The sequence below is a fragment of the Haematobia irritans genome, chromosome 5 (genome assembly GCF_050003625.1).
Source record: "Haematobia irritans isolate KBUSLIRL chromosome 5, ASM5000362v1, whole genome shotgun sequence".
In the NCBI taxonomy this organism is placed as follows: domain Eukaryota; kingdom Metazoa; phylum Arthropoda; class Insecta; order Diptera; family Muscidae; genus Haematobia; species Haematobia irritans.
This window is the reverse complement of record NC_134401.1, coordinates 12,150,573-12,178,050: the sequence shown is the minus strand read 5'-3', so window position 1 is coordinate 12,178,050 and position 27,478 is coordinate 12,150,573. Positions and strand designations below refer to the sequence as shown.

The 27,478-nt window shown below is 32.4% G+C and overlaps 6 protein-coding genes across 6 annotated transcripts; 5 read left to right on the top strand and 1 right to left on the bottom strand.

Annotated features, from left to right (window-relative positions):
* Positions 1–1,332: 1,332 nt before the first annotated feature.
* LOC142240952 (trypsin-like) lies at positions 1,333–2,191 on the top strand. Its single transcript, XM_075312697.1, has one exon. It carries the CDS (start codon positions 1,371–1,373, stop codon positions 2,136–2,138), a length of 768 nt encoding a protein of 255 aa, XP_075168812.1. The 5' UTR covers positions 1,333–1,370; the 3' UTR covers positions 2,139–2,191.
* A 1,084-nt stretch (positions 2,192–3,275) lies between these two features.
* Positions 3,276–4,158, top strand: LOC142240934 (trypsin-like). The gene has a single exon (XM_075312680.1). The coding sequence runs from the start codon at positions 3,314–3,316 to the stop codon at positions 4,103–4,105; it is 792 nt and encodes a 263-aa protein (XP_075168795.1). The 5' UTR covers positions 3,276–3,313; the 3' UTR covers positions 4,106–4,158.
* Positions 4,159–5,519: 1,361 nt separating this feature from the next.
* LOC142240932 (trypsin zeta-like) lies at positions 5,520–6,448 on the top strand. Its single transcript, XM_075312678.1, has one exon. It carries the CDS (start codon positions 5,553–5,555, stop codon positions 6,393–6,395), a length of 843 nt encoding a protein of 280 aa, XP_075168793.1. The 5' UTR covers positions 5,520–5,552; the 3' UTR covers positions 6,396–6,448.
* Positions 6,449–9,685: 3,237 nt separating this feature from the next.
* Positions 9,686–10,573, top strand: LOC142240939 (trypsin eta-like). Its single transcript, XM_075312684.1, has one exon. The coding sequence runs from the start codon at positions 9,703–9,705 to the stop codon at positions 10,489–10,491; it is 789 nt and encodes a 262-aa protein (XP_075168799.1). The 5' UTR covers positions 9,686–9,702; the 3' UTR covers positions 10,492–10,573.
* An 8,643-nt stretch (positions 10,574–19,216) lies between these two features.
* On the top strand, positions 19,217–20,180 carry LOC142240933 (trypsin zeta-like). The gene has a single exon (XM_075312679.1). It carries the CDS (start codon positions 19,273–19,275, stop codon positions 20,095–20,097), a length of 825 nt encoding a protein of 274 aa, XP_075168794.1. The 5' UTR covers positions 19,217–19,272; the 3' UTR covers positions 20,098–20,180.
* Positions 20,181–24,069: 3,889 nt separating this feature from the next.
* On the bottom strand, positions 24,070–24,976 carry LOC142240941 (trypsin-1-like). Its single transcript, XM_075312686.1, has one exon. The coding sequence runs from the start codon at positions 24,931–24,933 to the stop codon at positions 24,154–24,156; it is 780 nt and encodes a 259-aa protein (XP_075168801.1). The 5' UTR covers positions 24,934–24,976; the 3' UTR covers positions 24,070–24,153.
* Between the last annotated feature and the right edge of the window lie 2,502 nt (positions 24,977–27,478).

Here is a 27,478-nt window from a genome sequence, read left to right as displayed (position 1 = left end):
CACAAAAAAATTTCACCAAAATTTTTCCAATTAAAATTTTAATTGAGTTTTAAAAAATATTCAATTAAAAATTTAATTGATTCAACAAATTTTTTTAATTAAAACAAAAATCAATCACAAAAATAATAGTATCAATTAATTTTTTAATTGGATCAATTAACTTTTTAATTGACCATCAATTAATTTTTTAATTGATACTATCATTTCTGTGATTGAAGACATTTCAATTAAAAATTAATTGGATCAATTAATTTCGTGATTGAATCAGAATTTTTTTTTTGTGTAGTGATGATTTTCTCTTTTATCACTGAGTGCTGCCCGATTCCATGTTTAACTCAATGACAAAGGACCTCCTTTTTCTAGCCGAGTCCAAACGGCGTTTCACATTGCAGTGAAACCACTTAGAGAAGCTTGTAAACAACACTCAGTACATAGAAAAAAATTTCACGAAAATTTTTCCAATTAAAATCCTAATTGAGTTTTAAGAAATATTCAATTAAAAATTTAATTGATTCAACAATTTTTTTAATTGGAATAAAAATCAATCACACAAATTAATAGTATCAGTTAATTTTTTAATTGGATCAATTAATTTTTTAATTGACTGTCAATTATTTTTTAATTGATACTATCATTTCTGTGATTGAAGACATATCAATTACAATATTAATTGGATCAATTAATTTCGTGATTGAATCAGAAAACAAATTTTTGTGTGTAATGCTGATGACATTACTGAGTATTGAGGAAACTCCTCCGCTGAAAAACTTTTTGGTCTTCGGTCGAAGCAGGGATTGTATCCACGACGCGACACTTTCTATGCAAGGCGGACATACCTCTTCATTATTTCCTGTTTCGATCTGACGTAAACAAAAGTAGTGATATAGATGAACTTGTGGACATTATTAATTGGATTTTTTTTTAATGTATGACACTTTTTTTCAATCAGTGAGCCAGCTTCTATAGCGAATGACACTGTTTGCGCCATTTTTTGGAAATTGTTTATGGTAACTCAGTTCCAACAGTAGTGAGAACTATTTGGGTACATGACATCAGAGAACTTGGAATATATACGATACCAGAGAACCAGATGGGTCACATTTTGTCTGTGTCGGACATGTTTGCCAAGTAGGTCTCCCTACTCTCTTCATTCGCTGTAAGTGTATGAAATTCCTTAAGGGTTTCCTATGTATGGACTTTTGTAAAAGTGGCCATAAATCTTTCAAAAGTTCTTAACGATTAATCCACCTTAATATCTACTGATAAGAAGAAAATATTCTTTCAATTTACGTCCGAAAATTCTAGACTATAAAATATCAACTCTTGCAATGTAACGAACAGTTTTCATTATTACTTTCGTGGACTAAAACATGTTTCTACCTTGCCTGATTGCTTTTGCATTTTCGATCCCTGTTTTTGGGGGGCTCTTGCCTAATATCCCATTGGGTGGTCGTATTGTGAATGGTGTTGATACCACCATACAACAGCATCCCCATCAGGTTTCATTACAAACAAATGATGGCAGGCATTTCTGTGGTGGTTCCATTATTGCTGAAGATATCATACTTACTGCCGCCCACTGTATGCAGGTCTTTGAGGCCCACGAATTTAAAGTACGTCTTGGTGCCTCCAAATACAACATGGGTGGCGAATTGGTTGCCGTGAAATCCTTTAAAAGTCATGATAACTATAATCCAAACACTAAAATCAATGATGTGGCTCTAGTTAAACTGGCTACTCCAGTTAGAGAGTCGAAGAATGTGCGTTATATTCCGTTGGTGGAGAAGACACCTGTTACCGGTACTACTGCTGTTGTCACTGGCTGGGGTACTACGTGCTTCATTACATGCGATTTATCTGAAAATTTGCAAGAAGTTGAAGTTGATATTTTGGACTATAAGACTTGTGCTTCCAGTGATTATGGCTATGGTTCAAATATTAAGGAGACCATGGTCTGTGCTTATGCCGTTGACAAAGATGCCTGCCAAGGTGACTCGGGTGGCCCATTGGTGGTGAATGATAAATTGGTTGGTGTTGTTTCTTGGGGTGCTGGATGTGCTGCACCAGGCTTTCCTGGAGTATATGCTGATATTGCATCCGTAAGAAGTTGGATCGAAAAAACTTCCAAGGAGATGTAAATTGGGTTTGAGGTTTTATTGTAAAAAGTGAAATAAATCGCAAATTAAAATAAGAGATTTAGATATGATTGCGGTTGTTTGCAAGATGATATTGAGAGAAAAAAGTATCATCAGTCCATGTGTGTATCAAGACAATATGAATTTATTGGGGTATGCCGAAAATATTCCGTATTTCGGAAAATAGCTCTGGAAAAATATTTCACACTAATTTTCTTAAAATGTTTGTTAACAGTGAAACCAAAGTCTGCTGCGAAAGCACAGTGCAAAACTTGTTCATTACCACTGAATGCTGCCCGACTCCATGTATAGCTAAATGACTGGGGTCATTCTTTATATAGCCGAGTCCAAAGGTCGTTTTACATTACGATGAAATCCCTTAAAGAAGGTTTGAAACACTCACACTGAAAAAAAAATATTTACGCCAATTAAAGATTATGCAAACTAAATATTAGGATGCGCAATTTACAGACTATTAAGGACAAATTTCTTTCAAATAATGAAATTTTTATTAAAATAAAGTTTATAATCTTTGCTTCAAAAAAAAAAAAATATTGAATTTAGAACTAAGGTGGACAAAAGATGTGATTATAGATGAACTGGAGGTCATACTTCTAGGAAAATTTGATTATATTTGTAATTTTTTAAATGTATGCCACTTTTTTCAATTAGTGAGCCACCTTTTAATGCGAATGACACTGTTTGTGCCACTTTTTTGGAAATTCTTAATGGTAACTCAGTTCCAACAGTAGTGAAAATAATCGGGTACAAGACATCAGAGAACTTGACGTATATACGATACCAGAGAACCAGATGGGTCACGTTTTGTCTGTGTCGGACATTTTTGCCAAGTAGGTCTCCATACTCTCTTCATTCGCTGTAAGTGTATGAAATTCCTTAAGGGTTTCCTGTGTATGGAATTTTCTAAAAGTGGAATTTTTTATCTCTAACAACAATTGAGCCATGCAATTTTCAAGTTCGTCATAAATCTTTCAAAAGCTCTTTACATTACGTTACGAATAATCCACCCTAATACCTTTTGCATTAAAAAGTCTCAACAGTGATAAGAAGAAAATATTCTTTGAAATTTCACATTACTTCCGAAAATTCTAGACTATAAAATATCAACTTTTGCAAAGTGACGAACAGTTTCATTATTACTTTCGTGGTCGAAAAAAATGTATCTACGTTGTCTGATTGGTTTTGCATTTTCGATCCCTGTTTTTGGGGGGCTCTTGCCTAATATCCCTTTGGATGGTCGTATTGTAAATGGTGTTTATACCACCATACAACAACATCCCCATCAGGTCTCATTACAAACAAATGATGGCAGCCACTTTTGTGGTGGTTCCATTATCGCTGAAGATATCATACTTACTGCGGCCCACTGTATGATGGTCTTTGAGCGCCTCAAAGACTATCAAATTCAGGCCCACGAATTTAAAGTACGTCTTGGTGCCTCCAAATACAACATGGGTGGCGAATTAGTTGCCGTCAAATCACTTAAAATTCATGATAACTTTGATCCAAACAGTAAAATGAATGATGTGGCTTTAGTTAAACTGGCTACTCCAGTTAGAGAGTCGAAGAATGTGCGTTATATTCCATTGGTGGAGAAGACACCCGCTACCGGTACAACAGCTGTTGTCACTGGCTGGGGTACTACGTGCTTCATTACATGCGATTTATCTGAAAATTTGCAAGAAGTTGAAGTTGATATTTTGGACTATAAGACTTGTGCTTCCAGTGATTATGGTTATGGTTCAGACGTTAAGGAGACCATGGTCTGTGCCTATGCCGTTGACCAAGGTACCTGCCAAGGTGATTCGGGTGGCCCATTGGTGGTTGATGACAAATTGGTTGGTGTTGTTTCTTGGGGCGCTGGATGTGCTGCCCCAGGCTATCCTGGAGTATATGCTGATATTGCATCCGTAAGAGGTTGGATCGAAAAAACTTCCAAGGAGATGTAAATTGGGGTTAAGGTTTTATTGTAAAAACTGAAATAAATCGCAAATTAAAATAAGAGAGTTAAATATGAATGAGGTTACTGCAAGGTCCCATGGAGAGAATATTTGAAAGAAATTAAAAAAAAAATGTCGTCATTACACCCAGACCCTCAAGTTAGTGGTATATTCTGCAAATAGTTTCGGTATTTCGGAAAATACCTCTAGAAAATTATGTGAAACTAATTTTCTTCAAATATTCGCCTCGTGTGGCCATAACCTTACCATGAAACGTTTACAAAAAATTCTTTACAAAACGATTGACAAAAACTTTATTTGCATTTCTGTGAGGGTCGAATATATAGCTGGGGGCTGAGTTATTCCAAAGAAAATTGAGCCCTACCTCCCTTAGAAGTTGCAGTCTGTTATTTCAGTCTCATATTTGTTTCTTCAAATATTTCCCTTACCATGAAGCTTCTTTACAAAAAGATTGACAAAATATCATTTGCTTTGTGGTGAGGGTCGAATATATAGCTGGGGTTAAGCAATTCAAAAAAAAAAATTGAGCCCGACTCACATAGACTATTTGATAACATTGTAGATACTCATAGGCTCTACTGCCTTCTTTGGTAACATTACTTGGTATTTTTAGGGTTGAAGTACAGAGGCTACTTCCTTGAGGATTCTTCCTTGAAGTTGCAATGTTCTGGAATTACGGATTTCAAACTGAAGGTTCCATCTATTGGAGCTTTTACACTTTTTATGCTTATTTTATGCTTAAAGCCTTAGATTAGAAAATAGAATCGAAAGTTATGATATCGCTATAATTGATAATGTTTTGGCTTTTGTGGAATAAAGGCATTAACACTGAAAAAATACTCAAAAATGAAAAGAAGCTAGTGTAGACATATACTATGTGTAGTCACATTTGAAAGCACAAGGTTGATAAAATTAAAATATTTGTACCCTTTTTGGTACCTTTTTAGTTAACAAATTAATGGCGAACATCAGTTCGCTCGGGTATGTAGTCGAGTTCGTGTCTCGTGTTTTAATCTAAATCAAAATCCTCCAAAAATTCCATTGGCTTGCATTTGGAAGCAGGTTTGATAAAGTTGATCCATTAGTACTTTTTTTGGTACTTTTTCAGTAAACAAAGTACTGGTGAACATTTGTTCGTTCAGTTCAGAATTAGGGTATGGAGTCGAGTTTAATTTTCTCGTTCTGATCTAAAGCAAAATTCTCTAAATATCACTATTGGATTCCAATGTCGAACATACTTTCTCGTTCTCACCATGTTGTTTCTTTCAGTGTGAAATATCTAAACACCTCAATTGCCATCTAATCTTTTGCGGTCATTTAAATTTACTATCGGCGATTTGATTGATAATCTGGAAAAAATATTTCATGGTCATAAAGTCTGTGCAAGGAATATGTTTGATAGAATTTTTAGTTTCTCCATAAACCTCCGATCAGAATGTGCAAATTAGTTTCTCTAACAATTTTACTTTTTGGAGTCACCATAGCCTTGGGAGCTACTTTGCCATTAGAACATAATGATATCGATGACATTGAACCATCTTTGAGACTTGATGGTCGCATAGTAGGCGGTTATCCTGTCAATATAGCCAATCATCCCTATCAAATTTCTATGAGACGCAAATCCTGTGACACATGTGCTTTTTCACATACCTGTGGTGGATCTATCTACAATGAGAATGTTATAATCACCGCCGCTCATTGTGTTAATGGTCGTTATGCAGAGAACTTCGTCATTGTGGCTGGCACCAGCATTCGTAATGCTGCCGATGGTGTTGTGGCACGAGTTGATAAAATCATTATGCATGAGAATTATAATGGTTCCATATATACCAACGATGTTGCTCTAATGTTCTTGGGCTCACCATTACCTCTGGATGGTATAACTATGGCACCTATTCCCCTGGCCACTAAAGTTCCTACACATGGTTCGAAATCCACCATAACAGGCTGGGGTACAACCCAATCGGGTGGTTATGCTTCAGATCAATTGTTGGCTGTCAATGTACCAATTGTGAGTAATGAACGTTGTGATGATTACTATGCTGTGGGCTTTGGTCCTGGTCGCATTACGGATAGTATGCTGTGTGCTGGTGTTGAGGGTGAGGGTGGCAAAGATGCCTGTCAAGGTGATTCTGGTGGTCCTTTGGTGGTTAATGGTGAACTCGCTGGTATTGTCTCTTGGGGTCGCAGTTGTGCTTTGGGTGATTATCCTGGTGTTTATGCTAGTGTGGCATATTTGTATGATTGGATTGAGGGAACTATTAAAAAAAATATGTAAAGAAAATTTTTAATAAATGTTGAAAATAAAAATGAAATTGATTTAAAGAAAAATTTGACATATTTTTAGGGGCTTTGAGAAAATGTTTTTTTTGCTAAATCATGTATAATGGAGAATATTGATAAGCTACTGCGATTGTTGTTGTTTGGGCTAGTCAATTATTTCAATTGTATAGTTAATAAATTTTAATTAATATATGACATATTGGGTTATTTGGGTAATAATTGCTTGTTCACATTTTAATGCACTTAACGAAATGCTTTGTTATAATGGGTTACGACAAAAAAAGTAAACCCTATATGTCAGTAAAGCCAGTTTAGTTAAAGTATTACGTTTTGAGAAAGTTTCCTTGACTTTAATCGTTTTTTGTGTAGGTTAGTTAATTGAACTAAAAATGGGGGGAAAATTATAGACAAAAAAATTGTTTTTTCTAATTCAATAACGAAATTAATTGATCCAATTAAAAAATTAATTGATACGATTATTTTTTGTGATTGATTTTAGTTTCAATAAAAAGATTAGTTGAATCAATGAAATTTTTAATTGAATATTTCTTAAAACTCAATTGAGATTTTAATTGGAAAACTTTTCTTGAAATTTTTTCTGTGTAAAATTGTCGAAAAATATTTATTTTTGTGAAATCGACGTGACATCTGCTTTTTTAATACAGTTTAGTTAAAATTTCTTTTTTCTTTTTTATACCCTTCACCACTACTGTGGTACAGGGTACAGGGTATAATAAGTTTGTGCATTTGTATGTAACGCCAAGAAGGAAAAGTCTGCGACCCATCGTTTAGTATACCGATCGTCTTAGAATTAAATTCTGAGTCGATTTAGCGATGTTCGTCTGTCTGTCTGTATATGTAATTTTGTGTGCAAATACAACTCGCAGTTTAAGTCCGCAAATTTGGCACAGAGTTTTACATTGGCTAAAAGACAAACGCTATTGATTTTGAATAAAAAATCGGTTCAGATTTAGGTATATCTGCCATATATATTTATCACCGATCTGGCCATAATTGACGTATTTATCAACGTATTTTCTCAAAATTTCGGGCAGCGAAATATTTTGGGGCTTTCGTAAGATATGGAAAATATCAGCCAAATCGGTTCAGATTTAGATATAGCTCCCATAACATACTTTTAAAAATAAAATAAAAAAAAATAATTAAACGGATTTTTATACTTTTTTCCATGAAAAAATTACTTAATTTTTTATTTAATTATATCAAAATAAATTGAAGTTCAAGGGAGAACTCGTTTTTTGCTAATCTTCAGACCTAATAATTGTTCCCAAATAGATATGATTCCCATATAAATGTATGGCCCAACGTTCCTTTAATTATTTATTATTTTTTTTTAATAAAAAAATAAAATAATTAAACGGATTTTTATACTTTTTTCCATGAAAAAATTACTTAATTTTTTATTTAATTATATCAAAATAAATTGAAGTTCAAGGGAGAACTCGTTTTTTGCTAATCTTCAGACCTCATAATTGTTCCCAAATAGATATGATTTCCATATATATGTATGGCCCAACGTTCCTATGTATGGACATTTGGCCCTCAGCGTTATATTTTAGAATTTCTGAAAAATATCACTCGCACTAAAATGCGGCAAGCTATTGTGAAAAAGTGTCAAACATTTTTACAAATAAAAAAATATGAATTAAATGGATTTTATAAGGTATTTGCTACGAAATTTTGAAGACGTTTTTTTTCAAATTGAATTCAAGTTCAAGGGAGAACCCGGTTTATCTACTACAGACAAATTTCATTTCATATCTTAAGGCGTCACAACTTTTTCCCATGTATAGGCATCTTGCCCTCATCGTTGCCGTTTAGAATTTTTAAAAGTATCATTCACAATAAAAGGTTGTGGTATACTATTGTTAAAAAAGTTTTGAGAGTAATAAATTTCAGCATTCGTATGTAATGGCTAAAACGAAGGGTTTGAATATAGCAATCGTCCCAGAATTAAATTTGGAGTCAATTCGGCGATGTTTGTCCTTGAATATTGGTACTATTTTTGACGAAATCTTTTTTTTTTTTAGTGATATAAACCCAACGACCATTACTTCTCCAATTTCATTGTAAATCAATCCCTGAAATTAACTATTTAAGGGAGAACCCTGTTTACCTACTACAATTTGTTTTGCATATCTTTAAGCGTTAACCGGTTTATCTACTACAGATGAATTTCTTGGTATATATTCAGGCGTCACAACTTTTTCCATGTATAGACATATTGCCGCTTACAATTTTTAAAAAGTGGCACAACAAGTGTCATTCACAATAAAAGGTGGTATACTATTGTTAAAAAAAGTGTCACATACATAAAAAAAACTAATTACATGGATTTTACAAGTTTTATAATATGAAATTTCGAAGTCGAGCTTTTTCGATTTAGTCAAAATAAACCCAATAACCATTTCTTTTCCAATTTCATCGTAATTTAATCCCAGAAATTAACTGTTTAAGGGAGTTTAAGTAGGGAGTTTATCTACTAAATTTTGTTTGCAAATTTTCAGGCGTTACGCTACAGACGAATTTCTTTGCATATCTTCAGGCGTCACAACATATCCCATGTATAGACATCTTGCCCTTGGCATTGCCGTTTAGAATTTAGTACAAAGTGTCATTCGCAATAAAAGGTGGCATACTATTGTTAAAAAAATGTCATATATTTTTATAAATCAAAAATATGAATTAAATGGATTTTACAAGGCTTTTGTATATGTTCGCGTGATGGGGGAATAAACTTTATAACGGCCTTAAGGCAGCGATCACATCGGTAATTTTAAACGAATCCGGAATTATAATGTACAAAAATTATATCAGCAAAATTATATTTAATTAAAAGTGGCACAACATGGTAAAAGGGTGGCCCAAAACTGTGTGGTATTTCGTGACACAAAAATGTCAACACTTGAAAAAAGTGACAAATGGGTTCAATCTTAAAAACCATCATACTTTTTAATTTCAATAACGTCCAATGGATTTTTGGACTTACAGTTGCGGAAATGGAAAATTTCTAAGACATCAACAAATCAATGGATATTTCTAGAACCCAAAAATATTTTTCCGTGTATGTTTTTTTTAACTTCATATTACCCCATTTCAATATCAATTGTAGGCTGCTCATAAAAAAACACTATAAATTCTTATCAAATATTCAAAATTCGGCAGCTTTGTGTATTTGATAATCCGACTATGATAAACATTTTAGCAGCAACCATTTCAATATGCTACCCTAGAGTCATTGCTTTCTATTGGCATTATTTAGTAATCAATATCACTTCAATATGGTGTATAAGTCTCTTGTATTCGTTGTTTTATTTACGGTAACTGTGGCTTCCACCTGGGCAGCCGCCACAAGTGAAGGTCGTATTATTGGAGGTCGCGCAGTGACTATAGCTAAACATCCATATCAAATATCATTGCGTTATAAGACATGTGATGGATGCACGTTTATGCATGCATGTGGTGGAGTTATCTATAATGAGCGAACCATCCTGACTGCAGCCCATTGTGTATATCAACGGGAAGCGAATTCATTTGTTGTTGTTGCCGGTAGTGATAATCGTTCCGGGGCAGATGGTTTTATTGGAATCGTAGAAAAAGTTGTTGTACATGAAGCCTATAGTCCTGCCTTAACGGATAATGATATAGCTGTGGTATTTTTGGCCACTCCATTGGATATGAATTTGTATACAATTAAATCGGCCAAGTTGGCTGTAGAGGAGCCAAAAGCAGGCTCTAAGGCTATTCTTAGTGGTTGGGGTACCACCTCGGAGGGAGGTGCCAATTCTTTAAAACTTCAAGAAGTCGAGGTGAACATTATCGATCATAGCCAGTGTGAAGAGGCTTATGGTTTTGATCGCATAACTGAAAGTATGCTGTGTGCTGGTGTAGCTGCAGGAGGTCGTGATGCTTGTCAAAATGATTCTGGTGGTCCTTTGATGAATCCAAACAATGAATTGGTGGGCATTATTTCCTGGGGCACTGGTTGTGGTCGTCCTGAATATCCTGGTGTCTATGCTAATGTGGTTTATTTTGGAAAATGGATTGAAAATGTAGTACAAGAGAATTAATGGAAATAAAAAGTAATAAGAAAAAACAACTTTACACCGAACCAATACAAAAAATATATTAAAAAAAACAAATGTAACAAAATGTTTAATATTCTATGCGATTTAAGTGGATTGATAAAAATATTCTACAACCAAAGAAAAATTTTTCTCTTTTGCATGAATGGATTAAGGAAACTATTAAAAAACAAGTATATACAGTAGTAAGTTCGGCCGGATCCAATCTTAAATACCCACCATCATGAATAAAGTATAATAGTTTACTTTGAAAACTCTTCATCGTAGCTGGTTACTATATAGAGAATTTAAGGGGAATTGATGACAAATATTCTCCCAAGCAGATCAACTCAACCAGTACTTTTCCCGAAGATAAATTTAAAGATTCTACCTATGAAGTCTAGGTCAGATTTTGGATACTGTACTGATACACAATATATTCGGCCTCTTTATGGTCCTACAATACCTCTAGATTTCCAATTTCAAGCAAATCGGGTAAAAAATACGGCATCTTGAAGCCCAAGAAGTAAAATCGAGAGATCGGTCTATATGGGGGCTATATGAAAACATGGACCGGTACTCACCATTTTCGCCAAACCTCTTTATGGTCCAAGAATACCTCGAGATTTCCAATTTCAAGCAAATCGGGTAAAAAATACGGCATCTAGAAGCCCAAGAAGTAAAATTGGGACATCGGTCGATATGGGGGCTATATCAAAACATGTTCCTATAATCACAATTTTCAGCACACCTCTTTATGGTCCTAAAGGGTGCTACGGTCAAAATTTGGTCAAGGGAAAACGCGTGTAAATCGGTGAAATCGTTTATTTAAAAAATCAAATTAAATTTGTTTTTCAAATTCAATTAGTATAAAATTCAGGAAAATATTCAGTTAGGCTTTCGCTTTTCCAAATCCGAATTGCCGGGCCTCACGCTTGACACCTGCCATCAGATTTTGTACAGCCACCGCAGAAAGCCAGATTGCCTTGAACTGCTGCTCGTCCTTAGCAGTTTTTTTGCTCTTCTTTAGGTTCCGCTTGACAATAGCCCAGTATTTCTCAATTGGGCGGAGCTCTGGCGTGTTGGGAGGGTTCTTGTCCTTGGGAACCACCTGCACGTTGTTGGCGGCGTACCACTCCATGGCCTTTTTACCGTAATGGCAAGATGCCAAATCCGGCCAAAACAGTACGGAATAACCGTGTTTCTTCAGGAAAGGCAGCAGACGTTTATTCAAACACTCTTTCACGTAAATTTCTTGGTTGACAGTCCCGGAAGCTATGAAAATGCTGCTTTTCAAGCCACAGGTAGAGATGGCTTGCCAAACAAGATATTTCTTTGCGAACTTTGACAGTTTTATGTACTTGAAAATATCTGCTACCTTTCCCCTTCCTTTTGCCGTATAAAACTCCAGTCCCGGAAGCTGCTTGTAGTCGGCTTTGACGTAGGTTTCGTCGTCCATTACCACGCAGTCAAACTTCGTCAGCATCGTCGTGTACAGCCTCCGGGATCGCGCTTTGGCCGTCGTATTTTGTTTATCATCGCGATTTGGAGTCACTACCTTCTTGTAAGTCGATAGTCCGGCTCGTTTTTTGGCTCGATGCACGGTTGTAGACGATACACCCAGCTTATTTGCGGCATCTCGGAGAGAGAGGTTAGGGCTTCGCTTGAAACTATCGGCAACTCTCTTTGTCGTCTCAGCGGCTTCCGGTTTTCGATTTCCCCCCGATCCAGACTTCCTGGCTGTCGACAAACGTTCCCCAAACACTTTAATTACATTTGTAACGGTTGATTTGGCAACTTTTAGCGGTTTTGCCAGCTTTGCGTGCGAGTAGCTCGGATTTTCGCGATGCGCGAGCAAAATTTTGATACGCTGCTCTTCTTGCTTGGACGGCATTTTGACAACTGAAGAGTGAATTCCAAAATCAAAATAGGAGCAACATTCTACACACACACACCTTCAAAATGAGGGGTTTTCAGGTTTTTTAAATGCAAAATTGAAAGAAATACGTCAAGTTTATATTGACCGTATCACCCTTTAGAATACCTCGAGATTTCCAATTTCAGGCAAATTGGATAAAAACTACGGATTCTAGAAGACCAAGACCCCGAATCGGGCAGTCGGTTTATATGGGAGCTGTATCAAAACCTGGACCGATATAGCTCATCGTCGAACTTGGCCTGCGTGCAGACAAAAAACGATTCCGTGCCAAATTTCAGGACGATAGCTCCATTATTGAAGACTGTAGCGTGATTACAAGAGACAGACGGCCAGACGGACAGACTGACAGACTGACATGCTTATATCGTCTTAGAATTTCTCCCTGATCAAGAATATATATAGTCGGAAATCGATATTTCGATGTGCTACAAACGGAATGACCATTCTATGGTGGTGGGTATAAAAATGTTCCATATTTTTAGGGGCTATGAGAAAATGTATTTTACTAACTCATGTATAATGGAGAATATTGATAAGCTACTGCGATAGTTGTTTTGCCTAGTTAATTATTTCAATTGTATAGTTAATAATTTTTAATTAATATATGACATATTGGGTTATTTGGGTAATAATTGCTTGTTTTATCAATAATGCGCCTATTTGGAACTTTGTATGGTACTAAGATATTTTTGTAATTTTGAACTATGTAGTTTTCTTACATCACACATATTAATTATGTGTAATTTAGTTTTCTTGAATTTGTTTAAAAATATTTTTTTTTGTGAAATCTGCGTGACATGTGCTTTTGTAATACAGTTAAAATTTTCCAAAATTAACAAAAGCTTTCCTTCGTGGTGGGTTCACTGTATTTTGAGTGCAATAAATTTCAGCATTCCTATGTAATGGCTAAAAGGAAGGGTCTGAGTATACCAATCGTCTTAGAATTAAATTTTGAGTCGATTTGATGATGTCCGTCTGTATGTCTGTCCTTGTATTTTTGTACAGCTCATAATTTAAATTCGCTGGTCTTCTAATAAAAATATTTTATTCCTCCGGAACAAAATTTTTGACAAAAGAAATACCACTTTAATCTAATGGCGATTTCGATTGGGAAAAAAGGTGCAACATTCTCGAAATTGATTGCCAAATATAAAGGACACTGTCATAGATTTTGGATCCTGTATCCCTCACAATATTATGAATTAACAATATCTTTGGAATGACACTATTATTTGAGGGAAAAAGTAGTGTAACACCAGGGCAACATATTTTTTGCGAAACGAAAACGCCCTAAATTATTGTTTGCAAGAGCAAGATCCTCAGATTATCGATAATATTATTTATCTCGTTTAAAAAGAAAAAATTTTAGCGTTAAAAGAAAACTTGGCTTAAAAATTCGTTCCCCAGAAAAGAAAACTCTTCTTTCAGTGTATAACATAGTGTTTTGTGATATGTTTGCATTAATGTTCATATTTAACAACCAATACATAAAATATATGTTGGGTTACGTATAAAAGTATTTATAAATCTTACTAAAGTGTGATATACTTTTAGGCACGTTTGAGAAGTAACCATGTATAGCGATTTTATATATATATATATATATATATATATATATATATATATATATATATATATATATATATATATATATATATATATATATATATATATATATATATATATATATATATATATATATATATATATATATATATATATATATATATATATATATATATATATATATATATATATATATATATATATATATATATATATATATATATATATATATATATATATATATATATATATATATATATATATATATATATATATATATATATATATATATATATATATATATATATATATATATATATATATATATATATATATATATACATATATATATATATATATACATATATATATACATATATATATATACATATCCACACATGTGCCGCTATGTCTTTTATATACACACATATATATATATATATATATATATATATATATATATATATATATATATATATATATATATATATATATATATATATATATATATATATATATATATATATATATATATATATATATATATATATATATATATATATATATATATATATATATATATATATATATATATATATATATATATATATATATATATATATATATATATATATATATATATATATATATATATATATATATATATATATATATATATATATACCCCGACGTTCGGAATAGCAAATTGCAAGCATTTATTTTTCTTGTAACGAAAAAATAGAGATACTCTCGGACTCGAATACAATTTTGGTTAGAACTTCTCACTAAAGAGAACTAAGATTTTTTGCTATTTGCGATTCCGAGTTTAGGAACATGGGGGATAATGAACATTTAATGGATGTTTTTCAGATTCAATTAAAATTTTAGTTAAAAAAATATTGTTCTGTGTATTTGTTTTAATTTTATTGCAGCTGGGTTTTAAATTGCACAGAAAAAAATTATTTTTTTGTTTTCAATCACGAAATTAAATGATCAAATTAATGTTTGATTTAAATTTCGTCAATCACGGAAATTGTAGTAACAACCATTATCGTCAATGAAAAAAATTAATTGATCCAAATTTAACGTGTGCCTCCTTCTGAATACGTTCAGCGGGCATACTCTACTGATTCGACTGTTACTGTGGTGTCCCAATGGCTTATGTGTCGATTATCACTAAATGGCGCAGATATTCCTTGACTTAGAGAAAAGGTATTTTTTGCCTTCAATCACGAAATTATCTAATCCAATTAATTGAGATTTCTTCAATTACAGATATGAGAATTTCTTTACAATTAATTTTTATAAGTCATTGTTTTTTTAATTAAGACAAAATTTAATAGGATTAAAAAAATTGTTAATGGATTTTTTTTTAATGCAATTAAAATCTTAATCTGATTGTTCATAGACGGCTGTTATTTATGCATAATCTGACCTAGTAGTGATCAAACACGTCATCCTCCGCCTTTCTCCACGATTGGCACTATTGGGAAATACGTACTGTGTTAGATTTCATGTTTCAGTATATACCAGAAGGAAATGGGTGTAACAGAGGGGCATATTAACCCAAACTAAATGCTTTTACAATCCATTGCTATCAATGTCACCGATGTGCCACTAAACGTTATTCTTTTTTAATGTTTTTGGCATTTTTTTGTTATGTTTTACCAATTTTTAATTAATTTTTTTAAATACTGTATTTGTGAGCATTTTCCCTATTCGTACCATGATCTTTTGAAGCGGAGACATATACCGCCTAAAAGTATACAAATAAAAATTTGTTGAGTGTGTAGGTTTCGTTACTCCGCTGAGCTACCAATTTCAAGAAGCGATTTTCAATAAAATATAAACAGTTTTACCGTTAGGAAATTTTACAAAGTGACACCAAAAATGTCACAAGCCATAAAGGGAGGTATACTTTTAAAAAAAGTGGCACAAAAAGTGACACACTTTTTCATTAACCCTTTAATGCCTCAAATTTTTTGCCAGCTGATTAAATTTTCAATGTTAACGAAAGCAAGCAAGGAAACTAAACAAGAAAAAATTATACGGTAAAATTCAGTATATGCTGCAAAGCCTCTTGAACAGTTTTAACCCTTATATTACGTTGGGGTCATCTGATGACCCATATGGTATTTTTCATCAGCGCATTTCTTATTGTTGGAATATATTTTAAAAGTTCTTACTACTCAGCAAGAATTCAGTACATGTCAACAAATTATGCACTGAGTAGTAAGAACTTTTATTTATATTTCAACAGTAAGAAATGCGCTGATGAAAAATGCGATGTGGGTCATCAAATGACCCCAACATAATATAAGGGTTAACGAAGTTTTCTTTTTATCTTACCCATTTTTGTTGTCTTAAGGTGTGTCTTACTAAAAGCTTCCTTATTAAATGAAGACCGCCTAAAGGCGGGCTTGGGCATTACAGGGTTAAGGAAATTCAACAATTAAATGCATTTAATTGTTGAATTTCATCGTAGTGAAATAACTTCTTTTTATACCCTCCACCATAGGATGGGGGTATATTAACTTTGTCATTCAGTTTGTAACACATCGAAATATTGCTCCAAGACCCCATAAAGTATATATATTCTGGGTCGTGGTGAAATTCTGAGTCGATCAGATCATGTCCGTCCGTCCGTCTGTTGAAATCACGCTAACTTCCGAACGAAACAAGCTATCGGCTTGAAACTTGACACAAGTAGTTTTTATTGATGTAGGTCAGATGGTATTGCAAATGGGCCATATCGGTCCACTTTTACGTATAGCCCCCAACGGACCCCCAAATTTGGCTTGCGATTGCTCTAAGAGAAGCAAATATTCTCCGATCCGGCTGAAATTTGATACATGGTGTTAGTATATGGTCTCTAACAAACATGCAAAAATTGATCGATATCGGTCCTCTTTTACGTATAGCCCCCATATAAACGGACCCCCAAATTTGGCTTGCGATTGTTCTAAGAGAAGCAAATTTCATCCGATCCGGCTGAAATTTGGTACATGGTATAAGTATATGGTCTCTAACAACCATGCAGAAATTGGTCCATATCGGTCCATAATTACATATAGCCCCCATAAAAACCGATCCCCCGATTCGGCTTTCGGAGCCTCTAAAATAACCAAATTTCATCCGATCCGGCTGAAATTTGGTACATGGTGTTAGTATATGGTCTCTAACAAACATGCAAAAATTGGTCGATATCGGTCCCCTTTTACGTATAGCCCCCATATAAACGGACCCCCAAATTTGGCTTGCGATTGGTCTAAGCGAAGCAAATTTCATCCGATCCGGCTGAAATATGGAACATGGTAAAGGGTGATTTGTTAAGAGCTTGATAACTTTTTTTTAAAAAAAAACGCATAAAATTTGCAAAATCTCATCGGTTCTTTATTTGAAACGTTAGATTGGTCCATGACATTTACTTTTTGAAGATAATTTCATTTAAATGTTGACCGCGGCTGCGTCTTAGGTGGTCCATTCGGAAAGTCCAATTTTGGGCAACTTTTTCGAGCATTTCGGCCGGAATAGCCCGAATTTCTTCGGAAATGTTGTCTTCCAAAGCTGGAATAGTTGCTGGCTTATTTCTGTAGACTTTAGACTTGACGTAGCCCCACAAAAAATAGTCTAAAGGCGTCAAATCGCATGATCTTGGTGGCCAACTTACCGGTCCATTTCTTGAGATGAATTGTTCTCCGAAGTTTTCCCTCAAAATGGCCATAGAATCGCGAGCTGTGTGGCATGTAGCGCCATCTTGTTGAAACCACATGTCAACCAAGTTCAGTTCTTCCATTTTTGGCAACAAAAAGTTTGTTAGCATCGAACGATAGCGATCGCCATTCACCGTAACGTTGCGTCCAACAGCATCTTTGAAAAAATACGGTCCAATGATTCCACCAGCGTACAAACCACACCAAACAGTGCATTTTTCGGGATGCATGGGCAGTTCTTGAACGGCTTCTGGTTGCTCTTCACTCCAAATGCGGCAATTTTGCTTATTTACGTAGCCATTCAACCAGAAATGTGCCTCATCGCTGAACAAAATTTGTCGATAAAAAAGCGGATTTTCTGCCACTGATTTTGGTAATAAAATTCAATGATTTGCAAGCGTTGCTCGTTAGTAAGTCTATTCATGATGAAATGTCAATGCATACTGAGCATCTTTCTCTTTGACACCATGTCTGAAATCCCACGTGATCTGTCAAATACTAATGCATGAAAATCCTAACCTCAAAAGAATCACCCTTTATAAGTATATGGTCTCTAACAACCATGCACAAATTGGTCCACATCGGCCCATAATTATATATAGCCCCCATATAAACCGATCCCCAGATTTTACCTCCGGAGCCTCTTAGAGGAGCAAAAGTCATCCGATCCGATTGAAATTTGGTACGTGGTGTTAGTATATTGTCTCTAACCACCATGCCAAAATTGGTCCATATCGGTCCATAATTATATATAGCCCACATATAAGCCGATCCCCAGATTTGACCTCCGGAGCCTCTTAGAGGAGCAAAATTCATCCGATCCGGTTGAAATTTGGAACGTGGTGTTAGTATAAGGCCGCTAATAACCATGCCAAAATTGGTCCATATCGGTCTATAGTTATATATAGCCGATTCCCAATCACACAAAAATTGGTCCATATCGGTTCATAATCATGGTTGCCACTCGAGCCAAAAATAATCTATCTATAGAAACTTTAAACTTAATTATATACGTATTTAATCGGCCCTTTTAGTTTAATATATACCACGTATGGACTATGTGGTATATATTACGGTGTTAGGAAGTTTTAAGATACCTCGCCATCGGCAAGTGTTACCCAAGTAATTCGATTGTGGATGACAGTCTTCAGTAGAAGTTTCTACGCAATCCATAGTGGAGGGTACTTAAGCTTCGGCCTGGCCGAACTTACGGCCATATATACTTGTTTTTTATTGCCAACTTTTAGAAATTCTCAACGATAACGCTGATTGCGTCGAATAATCGTTTGAAATTGTGGCATATTTTTAGGAAATCTTTTTTTATTCCATTATAATCTATGGAACCAATAAACTTCCCGCAACAATCTAATTACTGAATCCTATATTAGCACAAATAACGATAATAAATAGCGTATGATAAAAATCATGATAAAGCGTTATTTTTATCAAAGAACAAATGAAAAATCTATCAAACTCATTAGTACATATATCAATATCAATTGACCATAATGACCTTTAGATCAGTATAGTTTAGAAATTCTTTAGGCTAACATTGTTCATACGGCAAATATGAAATTTGCCATTCTACTTATTTGTCTACCATTGACCTTAGGTCACAACATACCATCAGAGGATAACAATTTCCAGCTATTGGACAATTATGAGTCTCGTATTGTTGGAGGTCAACCGGCCGATATTGGGGCCTTTGGCTATCAAATAAGTTTACGGAAGAAGAGCATATTCAATCCGGAAGTTCCTTATTGGCACATATGCGGTGGTTGCATATATTCCGAAAATATAATCATAACAGCCGCCCATTGTATTATAGCAAGTGTTCCCAGTGAATTTAAAGTGGTAGCTGGTTCCAATTTTCGTATGGGTAATGATGGTGTTATGGTTCCCGTTAAGGAAATTATTATGCATGAACTCTATAATCCTAATAAGTATAACTATGATATTGCTCTATTGATATTGGCTGTACCATTACCTCTGAATGGTTTTACAATACGTACAATTGAGTTGATAAATGCGGCTCCCATTGCTGGAGCTATGGCATCCGTTACTGGTTGGGGTACACTGACAGAAGGCGGTGATCCACCTTTGGAATTGTATGAAGTTAAAGTTCCGGTTGTTAGCCAAGATCTATGCAATGAAGATTATAATGGAGACATAACCGATCAAATGTTATGTGCCGGCCTTAGAGGTATAGGTGGTAAAGATGCATGTCAAGGTGATTCTGGAGGTCCTTTGGCAATTCGTAATAAATTGGCAGGTATTGTGTCTTGGGGTGCTGGTTGTGCTCGTCCTGAATATCCTGGAGTTTATTCGAATGTATGGAATTTAAGTGATTGGATTTTGGAGAAAGCTCATCAGTTCGAAGGAATGAAGATTTAAATGTAAATATTCTATTGCAGTTGATCTTATTTGCGAATAAAGTATTTTGTGTAAAATTTTTAAGTATATATCATTAAGCTGAACCGATGTGTGTTTTTGTTCCAAGAAACTTCATATTAATTATTGGTGAATTGTGGACCAGCTAGATGGAACTTCAGGGTTCAGCAGAAGAAATTGAAGTGAAATCATAAAAAAATGCAATATCAAAAAGCACTGAGAAACGACCTTGGGACATTTTGCAGTGAATTTCCAAAAAAACAATACTAAAAGGCGCTAAACTAAAACTTTCCAATTAGATATTTGCATATTTTCAGGCTCCTAAAATGGGGGTTTTGTGATATGCACTACTGCGCGAAAAAAACAACAGTAAGACTTTTATATATATATTTTATATAGTTTGACCTCTTAAAAACCAGGATGTTTATACCACTGTATGGACTTTCAGGGCTTAATTTGGGGTTTTGAAAAATAATACGACTTTGTTTTGTTATTTATTTTCTATATTGCGAGCTTTGCTAGCCCTGAGTAACCTGGTATTTATAGCAATATATGACTTGAAATTATTGGATTTTGGAGAAAGCTAACAAATTTATTATAGATGATCTTATTTGTGATTTTATTATTGGTGGATTGTGTGCCAGTGATAGTGAACTTCAGGGTTCAGTAGTCGAGATGAATTTATAGAAACGTGCAATATCGAAAAGCGCTTAGGGTCTGAGAAATGATCACGGGACTTGTGGTTCACGGAAAGCGATAAACCTAAAATTTTCCAATTATGTTTTGGTAGATTTTGCAAAATATACCTTTCCAAATAAGAGGTACATCAATTTTCTATAGAAATACAATTTTGACCAACTTTTCTATAAAAATAAAATTTTGACAAAATTTTCTATAAAAATAAAATGTTGACAAAATTTTCTATAGAAATAAAATTTTGATAAAATCTTCTACAGAAATAAAATTTTTACAAAAATTTTTATAAAAATAAAATTTTAACAAAATTTTTTATAGAAATAAAAATATTGACAAAATCTTCTACAGAAATAAAATTTTGCCAAATTTTTTACAAAAATAAAATTTTGACAAAATGTTCTATAGAAATACAATTTTGACAAAATTTTCTATAGAAATAAAATTTTAACAAAATTTTCTATAGAAATAAAACTTTGACAAAATTTTCTATAGAAATAAAATTTTTGACAAATTTTTCGATAGAAATAAAATTTTTCACAAACTTTTCTATAGAAATAAAATTTTTCACAAAATTTTCTATAGAATAAAATTTTGGACAAAATTTTCCATAGAAATAAAATGTTGAAAAAATTTGCTATAGAAAAAAAATTTTGATAAAATCTTCTACAGAAATAAAATTTAGACAAAATTTTTTATAGAAATAAAATTCTGACAAAGTTTTCTATAAAAATAAAATTTGGACAAAATTTTCTATAAAAATAAAATTTTAACAAAATTTTCTATAGAAATAAAACTTTGACAAAGTTTTCTATAGAAATAAATTTTTGACAAAATTTTCTATAGAAATAAAATTTTGACAAAATTTTCTATAGAAATAAAATTTTGACAAAATTTTCTATAGAAATAAAGTTTTGCAAAAATTTTCTATAGAAACAAAATTTTGCAAAAATTTTCTATAAAAATAAAATTTTGCAAAAATCTTCTATAGAAATAAAATTTTGACAAAATTTTCTATATAAATAAAATTTTGCAAAAATTTTCTGTAGAAATAAAATTTTGCAAAAATTTTCTATAGAAATACAATTTTGTAAAAAATTTCTATAGAAATCAAAATTTGACAAAATTTTTTATAGAAATAAAATTTTGACAAAATTTTCTATAGAAATAAAATTTTGACAAAATTTTCTATAGAAATAAAATTTTGACAAAATTTTCTATAGAAATAAAATTTTGACAAAATTTTCTATAGAAATAAAATTTTGACAAAATTTTCTATAGAAATAAAATGTTGACAAAATTTTATATAGAAATAAAATTTTGACAAAATGTTATATAGAAATAAAATTTTGACAAAATTTTCTATAGAAATAAACTTTGACAAAATTTTCCATAGAAATAAAATTTTGACAAGATTTTCTATAGAAATAAAATTTTGACAAAATTTTCTATAGAAATAAAATTTTTACAAAATTTTCTATAGAAATCAAAATTTGACAAAATTTTCTATAGAAATCAAAATTTGACAAAATTTTTTATAGAAATAAAATTTTGCAAAAATTTTCTATAGAAATAAAATTTTGACAAAATTTTCTATAGAAATAAAATTTTGACAAAATTTTATAAAGAAATAAAATTTTGTCAAAATTTTATATAGAAATAAAATTTTAACAAAATTTTATATAGAAATAAAATTTTGACAAAATTTTCTATAGAAATAAAATTTTGACAAAATTTTCTACAGAAATAAAATTTTGACAAAATTTTCTATAGAAATAAAATTTTGACAAAATTTTCTATAGAAATAAAATTTGACAAAATTTTCCATAGAAATAAAATTTTGACAAAATTTTCTATAGAAATAAAATTTTGACAAAATTTTCTATAGAAATAAAGTTTGACAAAATTTTCCATAGAAATAAAATTTTGACAAGATTTTCTATAGAAATAAAATTTTGAAAAAATTTCCTAAAGAAATAAAATTTTTACAAAATTTTCTATAAAAATAAAATTTTTCCAAAAAAAAAAAATGACAAAATTTTCTATAGAAATAAAATTTTGCAACAATTTTCTATAGAAATAAAATTTTGGAAAAATTTTCTATAAAAATAAAATTTTGCAAAAAATTTCTATAAAACTAAAATTTTGACAAAATTTTCTATATAAATAAAATTTTGCAAAAATTTTCTGTAGAAATAAAATTTTGACAAAATTTTCTATAGAAATACAAGTTTGCAAAAACTTTCTATAGAAATAAAATTTTGACAAAATTTTCTAAAGAAATAAAATTTTTACAAAATTTTCTATAGAAATAAAATTTTGACAAAATTTTCCATAAAAATAAAATTTTGACAAGATTTTCTATAGAAATAAAATTTTGACAAAATTTTCTAAAGAAATAAAATTTTGACAAAATTTTCTAAAGAAATAAAATTTTTAGAAAATTTTCTATAGAAATAAAATGTTGGCAAAATTTTCTACAGAAATAAAATTTTGACAAAATTTTCTATAGAAATAAAATTTTGTCAAAATTTTCTAAAGAAATAAAATTTTGAGAAAATTTTATATAGAAATCAAATTTTCAGAAAATTTTCTATAAAACTAATATTTTGACAAAATTTTCCATAAAAATAAAATTTTAACAAAATTTTCTATAGAAATAAATTTTTAACGAAATTTTCCATAGTTTGTATATCATGATTTTTTTTAAAGTTTGATCAAATTTTGGAAAATTTTTCTTAAAATATTGGTAGCTTATTTTTGGCACGAGTGGCAACCGTGTGCCTCAATTATTTTGTTAACAGTTTTGAGACATTTAATTTTTTTGATTGTCTCAAAACTGTTTCCCGGGACGAACGGGGTGCGATGGTGTAAAACCTAATAGTTGTCGGCCTATAATTCCGACTTCTTTCTACAAAAACTTTGATTTGAAATGTGGCACCATGTAGAAAAGAAATTGTGATGAATGGATTCCGGGCGAAAATTAAATTTTGGCGGTCTTTCTATTTTGTGCCCAAGGAGTTAGGTCAACTATTTAAATGAGTTAAATTTTAAGAAATGAGGAGATATAAGGTTTTTTATTTATGAGCCTCATTTTTGCACTTTGCCATTTTTCCTTAAATTTCATCCACATTGTATACTGGTAAAATTAGATTGGGGAATCACTTATTTATAGTTCCCAAAATTATATCACAATAAGCTCTATGCCAATGCAAAGCAACCTAACTTAATCCCAATTAGTTTTTCTTTGATTTAATTCCAAGGAAGAAATAAAACATCGGATTTTATATTTAGCAAATATTTTTCATGTATTTAAATTTAACATTAGAATTTTGTTGTAAGATCAAATGTCCTCAGTTCATCGATTTACAAGGAAAGACCAGTTTTTTCGGCAATCCAAGGCAAGACAGATGAGACACGAGCATAGACACCAGGGTAGTTGGGTTCAGCGCAACCGTAACCCCAGGAGACAACACCGTACAAAGTACCTTCACGAGACATTGGGCCACCAGAATCACCTTGGCAAGAATCCTTACCACCTTGAGGATAGCCAGCGCACAACATACGATCGGTAATGACTCCGAAACCACTGTATGCCTTTTCGCACACATCCTTGCTTACTTTGGGTACTTGGACAGCTCTCAAAACTGAATTGTCTTCGTTGGGATTCTTGGTGTTACCCCAGCCGGAAACGGTTAGGAGAGTACCATCGGCTAAATCATCACCAGAAGGCAATTTGGCATAGGTCAATTCGAAAGGCAAGACAGTTTCGTCATAGTCCTCCAATTCCAAAATGGAGAAATCGTAGTCAACAGTGCTGCCATCATATTTGTGATGTTGATGGATGCGAACGGGTTTAACCAAGAGACCACCATTTCTGGAATAAGAAGATCCAAGGCGAACATTGAAGTTGGGATAGAATTCGGAATCGCCATCGGTACAGTGAGCAGCAGTAAGAACAAAGCGTTTGGCAATCAAGGAACCTCCACAGTAATGCCATCCATTTTGAAGGGATACTTGGAAGGGCACATCCTTGATGTCGGTTTCGAAGCCTCCAACAATACGACCATCCAAACGAGGCATACGAGGTACGGCAGCTGAACAGCCAGCCACAAAGAGGGCAGCAAAGGCAATGAAGAAACGCATAGCTCAAATGTTCCCAAAAGACCACAGAAACTAATGATGCTTGATCTACGAAATGTGTTGCACTTTTATAGGAACTTTCACAACCCTTAGAACCCTACAATTTCCATACTTCATACTCAAGAGCTATTTTGTTATCGTCTTATCGTAGGGAATTGTAAGAGTGCAGACTTTAGATATTTTGAATGAGTTTGGATATGGTGCTAGATTTAATGGTAAGCCCCTTGTAGATGGTATGATAAGGAAACAGACATGGGGATAATGGTTATAAGTTGTTTGTTAACAATGTCTAACCGAAATAGAAGCTTTGAAAATTCAGAAATGTTATCTGAGGTATTCCAACGCTGAAAAACCTTTTGGGGTTTGGCCGAAACTGGGACTGAACCCATGCAAGGCCGGCATGATAACTATTGTATTTTCTATAGAAATAAAATTTTGACAAAATTTTCTATAGAAATAAAATTTTGACAAAATTTTCTATAGAAATAAAATTTTGACAAAATTTTCTATAGAAATAAAACATTAACAAATTTTTTATAGAAATAAAATTTTGACAAAATCTTCTATAGAAATAAAATTTTGACAAAATTTTTTATAGAAATAAAATTTTGACAAAATCTTCTATAGAAATAAAATTTTGAAAAAAAAAAATTCTATAGAAATAAAATTTTGAAATAAATTTTCTATAGAAATAAAATTTTGAAAAAAAAATCTATAGAAATAAAATTTTGAAATAAATTTTCTATAGAAATAAAATTTTGACAAAATTTTCTATAGAAATAAAATTTTGACAAAATTTTCTATAGAAATAAAATTTTGACAAAATGTTCTATAGAAATAAAATTTTGACAACATTTTCTATAGAAATAAAATTTTGACAAAATTTTCTATAGAAATAAAATTTTGACAAAATTTTCTATAGAAATAAATTTTGATAAAATTTTCTATAGAAATAAAATTTTGACAAAATTTTCTATAGAAATAACATTTTGACAAAATTTTCTATAGAAATAAAATTTTGACAAAATTTTCTATAGAAATAAAATTTTGACAAAATTTTCTATAGAAATAAAATTTTGACAAAATTTTTTATAGAAATAAAATTTTGACAAAATTTTCTATGGAAATAAAATTTTGACAAAATTTTCTATAGAAATAATATTTTGACAAAATTTTCTATAGAAATAAAACTTTGACAAAATTTTTTATAGAAATAAAATTTTTACAAAATTTTCTATGGAAATGAAATTTTGAAATAAATTTTCTATAGAAATAAAAATTTGACGAAATTTTCCATACACAAAAATCATGATTTTTTTTAAGTTTGATAGAATTTTGGAAAATTTTTTTAAAATTTTGGTAGATTATTTTTGGCGCGAGTGGCAACCGTGTCCGTGACCCAAAATACAATTTTGCCAAAGTTTTTTTTTCCATTTTCATAATAATTGTTTTGAAATGTGGCACCATGTAGAAAAGAAATTGTGATTAATGGATTCCGGGTGAAAATTAAATTTTGGCGGTCTTTCAATTTTTTGCCCAAGGAGTTAGGTCAACTATTTAAATGATAAAAATTTTAAGAAATGAAGGGACATACGTTTTTATACCCTCCACCATAGGATGGGGGTATATTAACTTTGTCATTCCGTTTGTAACACATCGAAATATTGCTCTAAGACCCCATAAAGTATATATATTCTGGGTCGTGGTGAAATTTTGAGTCGATCTAAGCATGTCCGTCCGTCCGTCCGTCTGTCCGTCTGTCCGGCTGTCCGTCCGTCTGTGGAAATCACGCTAACTTCCGAACGAAACAAGCTATCGACTTGAAACTTGGCACAAGTAGTTGTTATTGATGTAGGTCGGATGGTATTGAAAATGGGCCATATCGGACTACGTTTACGTATAGCCCCCATATAAACCGATCCCCAGATTTGACCTCCGAAGCCGCTTGGAGGGGCAAAATTCATCCGATCCGGTTGAAATTTGGTACGTGGTCTTAGTATACGGTCTCTAACAACCATGCAAAAACTGGTCCATATCGGTCCATAATTATATATAGCTCCCATATAAACCGATCTCTAGATTTGACCTCCGGAGCCTCTTGGAGGAGCAGAATTCTTCCGATTCGGTTGAAATTTGATACGTGGTGTCAGCATATGGTCTCTAACATCCATGCAAAAATTGGTCCATATCGGTCCATAATTATATATAGCTCCCATATAAACCGATCCCCAGATTTGACCTCCGGAGCCTCTTGGAGGAGCAAAATTCATCCGATCCAATTGAAATTTGGTACGTGGTGTTAGTTTATGGTCTCTAACAACCATGCAAAAATTGGTCCATATCGGTCCATAATTATATATAGCTCCCATATAAACCGATCTCCAGATTTGACCTCCGGAGCCTCTTGGAGGAGCAGAATTCATCCGATCCGGTTGAAATTTTTGTACGTGTTTTAAGCATATGGCCTCTAACAACCATGCGAAAATTGGTCCATATCGATCCATAAATATATATAGCTCCCATATAAACCGATCCCCAGATTTGACCT

Excerpts from the sequence above, each read along its gene's own strand:
- LOC142240952 (XM_075312697.1), top strand. The coding sequence starts at position 1,371 with ATGTTTCTACCTTGCCTGATTGCTTTTGCATTTTCGATCCCTGTTTTT.
- LOC142240934 (XM_075312680.1), top strand. The coding sequence starts at position 3,314 with ATGTATCTACGTTGTCTGATTGGTTTTGCATTTTCGATCCCTGTTTTT.
- LOC142240932 (XM_075312678.1), top strand. The coding sequence starts at position 5,553 with ATGTGCAAATTAGTTTCTCTAACAATTTTACTTTTTGGAGTCACCATA.
- LOC142240939 (XM_075312684.1), top strand. The coding sequence starts at position 9,703 with ATGGTGTATAAGTCTCTTGTATTCGTTGTTTTATTTACGGTAACTGTG.
- LOC142240933 (XM_075312679.1), top strand. The coding sequence starts at position 19,273 with ATGAAATTTGCCATTCTACTTATTTGTCTACCATTGACCTTAGGTCAC.
- LOC142240941 (XM_075312686.1), bottom strand. The coding sequence starts at position 24,933 with ATGCGTTTCTTCATTGCCTTTGCTGCCCTCTTTGTGGCTGGCTGTTCA.